This window comes from Microtus ochrogaster, unplaced genomic scaffold (assembly GCF_000317375.1).
Source record: "Microtus ochrogaster isolate Prairie Vole_2 unplaced genomic scaffold, MicOch1.0 UNK114, whole genome shotgun sequence".
Lineage (NCBI taxonomy): Eukaryota > Metazoa > Chordata > Mammalia > Rodentia > Cricetidae > Microtus > Microtus ochrogaster.
In genome coordinates this window covers 132,178-137,109 of record NW_004949212.1, presented here as the reverse complement: position 1 = coordinate 137,109, position 4,932 = coordinate 132,178, and the positions used below count along the sequence as shown (strand labels likewise).

The following is a 4,932-nucleotide window of genomic DNA, read 5'->3' as shown; positions in this document are numbered from 1 at the left end:
GGGTAATTTTTAAATTAACATCTTTTTAGTTATCAAAAATGAAAAAGTGTAACAAGAGAGACTGAGGGAGGAGGGTCTGCTTTTGCCCAGGGCCCCGGATAGATTACACCTGAAATAACCAAACAGAAACTGTATTAATTAATTTACTGCCTCTTATTAACTAACTCTTACATCTTGATTTAACCCATTTATATTAATCTGTATTTCATCACAAGGTCATGGCCTACTGGGAAAGATACAAAATGGCTCCATGGCATCCCTCTCTCTGACTCTGCTTTCTTTCTCCCAGAATTCAGTTCTGTCCTCCCTGCCTACCTAAGTTCTGCCCTATCAAAAGGCCAAGGAACTTTCTTTAATCAACCAATGAAAGCAACACATAGACAGAAGGATCTCCTATAGCACATAAGGGCTGAAGAGTAGGTGGAGAGCCAGCCCAGCATGTATGAAGCCATGTGTTCCATCTCCAGCACTGTATAAACTAGGCATGGTAGCATAAAAGTTAAGAGGTCATTCTCAGGCACACCATGACTGTGATGTCAGCCTGGGCTACCTAAGACCTGGTCTCAAAAGGAAAAGGAGCTATAGAAGAATGTGAAGTTAACTGAACACATGGAAGGATTTCAAGTGCACAGTCTAGAGAAAATTTAAACATGAAACACATGATGGCTTTAGAAAGCAAACTTGGGATTCTAGAAGATCATATTGCTATGTATAAGCGATTGTGTATACTAGAAATAAGAAGGTATGTAAGAAAGGAAGATTCCCTTTATATTAGCCTTTGATGCACACATGAAGAATTAAACCTGGAATTGGGATATCAACATTTTGCAACCATGACAAAAATAATGGTTTTAATTAGAACGTAAACCTAGAAGAGAGGCTAGAGAGATGGATCAATGGGTAAGAGCTCTTGTTGCACAAGCATCAGAACCTGAATTTGAATCCTCAGTCCCCATGTAAAAAGCCAAGTGTGGTAACACATGCCTCCTGTTACTTCAAATCCATGGATCACTTGGACCTGCTGACTGCCAGACTAGCTTCAGGTTTAATAATAGACCCTGTCTTGAAGAAATAAGGCCGAGAGTGATTGAGCAAGACACTTGATGCCTTCTTCTGATACCTATTCACACACCTAGAGGTATGTGAATGCACACACATACATATGCCATCTGAAAAGGTAAAATTCTATAATTGCTTTTAAGTCTGTAAAAAAATGAAGAAAAGCAATGTGCTTGAACAAAGAAGCTTTCCCCAGATACCATTTATCCAACACACAAAGAAAAGTAAATCTTCACTATAGATTAGTATAGAGTACTTGTACACCAGGGACTCCCAGGAAGCATCGGCACTACTTCTGTACATGTCTCCCTACTGGATTTAGACACAGTTATTTAGGTAGAGTTCCTAGTCAGTTCCTACTCTGTCTTTGAGGGAAAGACAAAAACATCACCTGTGAAGACCTAAGTAATATAGAGAGACCAATGAGGACTCCCATCATGGCTACCCTTCATGTTTGGAATGAACTTGTGCCCACGTGCTTCTAGAAAATTCCATGGAAATAATATCCATGTCCTTCTTTCAGTAACCTGACAGAGGTATTCTTCTGCTAAAAAACATTTCATATCATTTTTGAGTGACCTGCTCAATCCCTGAGAGCTTCCTTGTCCATAGACCAAGTAGTCCTTGGTTACCTTTATGAGACTCTTTGTCTTCGGAATTATTTTGAGTGTTCATCATCAGCTGAAGAAAATCCACTCGGTGCTGGAAGTAAAAGTAAAGTTGCAAAAATAAAAGGTCAATAGTAAATTCAGTTGTCAGAGGTGGATCAGGAGTGCAGAAGCTTAACTTCCTTCCTGCAAATGTAGCTCACTGAAATTTACAAATGCGGCTGGGGTTGCTTGAGTGATCATAGAACAAAAGCACCAGTGGCTAAACAAGAGGAAGCAATCCAACTGACATATCAACCACTCTTACAATAAATTACAAAGGATACAATTTTAAACAATAACTTTGATTCTCTGAAATCAAAGTTTTTGAAGAAGATGAAAATAGGATTCCCCTTTTAATTATTTTTCTCTATTATTAGAGAATTTCATCAAAGTATACAGTAAAATATGGCCATATGTACCCCACCATTTCCTCCGTTCAATTCCTATTATACCCTTATAACATTTCCCCATGCAAACATCATGAACTTTTCTTTTTATATCACAATGAGTCCAACTGGTGCTGTCAATATATGATTGACTGTATGAGAAACCTATGCAGGCCACACCCACCCTCTGAAGTCATCAAAAGCCAATAGTTTCTCAATTAGAGGTTGGACTTTGAAAGTTCCTCTCTCATCTAAGGTGGAGATTTGGCAATGTTGATTTTTACATGGGTCTCGTGCTTTGCCTTATTTTTAATTTCAATCCTTATGTAATTGGAAATCTCTTGTTTTCATTTCTATTGCTAAGGGGTAATTTCTGGATTATTCTCAATCAGTTTTCAAAACTCCATCTCTTCATCCTCCAGAAATATAAATGCTCTTTCTATCTTTCTAAATCTGGTCTTCTCGGTCTAACTTTAGTGACAGAAGAAGGGAAACACATAACTCACATGTTCACAGTCCAACCCATTAACAATTCCTGTACCTTTCATTAGACAACCACTTTTTACCTTCTGTTTAGAATCCAGGCGATTTTCTGTCATTCTGCTCACAAATTTTTTGAAAAATGCTATTGAATCTTTTGGAAACATGGAGACATTTAACATCTCATATATTGGGATGAGGAATGGAAAGAGAACTTGAAAAGAAAGATAAAGAATAAGTTTTACTGGAAATGCAAGTTTCATTTAGAGAAATCATGAAGCAATCCATAGAATAAGTAACCAGTGTCTCAAGCAAACCATTCTCTCTGTGACTTTTCTCACACTAGGTCACCACCATAATGCTCCTTCTGTACTCAGGAGTAGCCATAGGAATAAATCTGACTCTTGGTTTAAATTCTGCTCCTGAAGTTTGTATAGATCCAAAATACAGACAGGGGCCAGTGACTTGATTCGACAGCTAAAGAGTCCTGCAGAAAAGCCAAACAGCCTTAATTTGATCCCTGCATCCCGTACTGTGGAAGGAGAAAACCAACCAACTACTGTAATTGACCTCTAATCTCTACATGTCACACAAATACCAAGACATGCACACACACACACACACACACACACACACACACACACACACACGGAGAAGGAGAAGAGAGAGGGAGACAGAGACAGAGAGAAAATGTGGGATATTTGTATATACTGTGTGAAGATGTCATTATGGTTGGTTTAATAAAGAATTAAATGTCCAGTAGTTAGGCAGAATTGAATAGGCAAGGCTTCTTGAGAAAGAGAGGAACTCCAAGAAGAAATAAGGAAGAGAGATGCCAGGGAAACACTGAAGAAGTCAGCTGTGGAATACAAAGGAAAGGTAACCAACCCACAAGACAGAACATAGATTAAAAAAAAAAACAGGTTAATTTAAGTAGTGAAAGACGGGAAAAAAATCTAAGCTACCACCAAGTTTTCATAATTAACACTAAGTCTCCATGTCATTATTTGTGAGGTGGCAAGTCAAAGAAAAGTTTAACTACACACATGCAAACACACACACACACACATACACACACACACACAAATAAGTAAATAAATAAATTTCTTGTTATCTAATAAATAAGTAATAAAGAAAGAAAAGCCCAGATAGCATTTGTTTCTCAACTGACATGATATAGTTTTGTTTAAACTAGCACCAGAAAGGATCTGAGGAAAGTCAGAGGTATTTACAAATTAATCAATACATTCTTATTAAATAAAAATATGTCAAAGAACTCCAGGAGGTGACTGGAAAATTTCTTGAGTTACAGTTTCATTATAGAGTACATGCCTAGCATGCATGAGATTCTAGAATCTCCTCCACAAAGCAAAGAAACTGAAAATGTCTTGAAAGATTATGAAATGAAGATACCCCAAGATTGTCCAGAGAGGCTTACAGCCTTAAAATTTTAAATCTCAAATAATCAAACTTAACATTATAAAATAAAATTTTAAAATAACTAACTCCAGGGATGGAGAGAAGAATGAGTGATAAAACACTTCTTGTGCAAGCACAAGACCTGAATTTGGTACCCAGCACCTCTCTAAAGCCAAGTTCAAAAAAGGTGACCCAAACTCAGAAAGAGAGGAAAATCACATGACCTCCCTCACTTCCAGAGTCTAGCCTATAATGAATAAATGTAAATATGTGAACAGGTGTAAGTGGATACGGAATAATACTCAAAAGGAGACCAGGAAAGGATGATAATAGATGTTGAGGAAAGGTGGAATGTAGGCAAAAGGTCACATGAGATGTGGATAGAAATGTAACTGACAGAGAAAGTATTAAACCCTAAATGAAATACCACTGGTAATGGTACCCAGAAAATACACAAAAAAATACTACTAGGTCTGAAGAGATGGCTTCAAAGGTAGCACTGATGTTCTACAAATGACCCAGGTTTGATTCCCAGAACCCACGTGGCTGCTCTCAACCATGTGCAATTCCAGTTACATGGAATTCAATGCCCTTTCGTGGCCTCAGCAAGAACTTCATGCATGTGAAGCAAAACTTCATTTATGCAAGCAAAACACCATATATATAACATAAAAATATATAAATCTTTTTAAAATGTCAAAGCAATTCAGCAATGTAAAAGACATCACCTAAAAGTAGAAAAAAACACATCAACTATTTTTTAATTGAAATGGGACTGGGGAAAAGCTCATTAAAACCACAGGTCAAACATACAGGACATTCACTAAATGGCAATGATCAAAGTCTGGGAGAGCCAAGTGTTGAGTGGATCATGGAGAAACTGGAACTCTCCTATGATGGAGGAAGGTCATTGGCTAATTAAATAAAGAAGCTGCTTG

At 37.4% G+C, this 4,932-nt stretch overlaps 1 protein-coding gene across 1 annotated transcript in view; it reads right to left on the bottom strand.

Annotated features, from left to right (window-relative positions):
• LOC101994661 (cytochrome P450 3A11-like) overlaps positions 1–4,932 on the bottom strand; it is a 30,280-nt gene that overhangs the window by 8,402 nt on the left and 16,946 nt on the right. Inside the window, exons 8-9 of the mRNA XM_005371559.2 lie at positions 2,662–2,789; positions 1,692–1,761 (exon numbers count right to left, since the gene is read on the bottom strand). Coding sequence (XP_005371616.1) covers positions 1,692–1,761; positions 2,662–2,789 — 198 coding nt within the window. The remainder of the gene's footprint in view (positions 1–1,691; positions 1,762–2,661; positions 2,790–4,932) is intronic.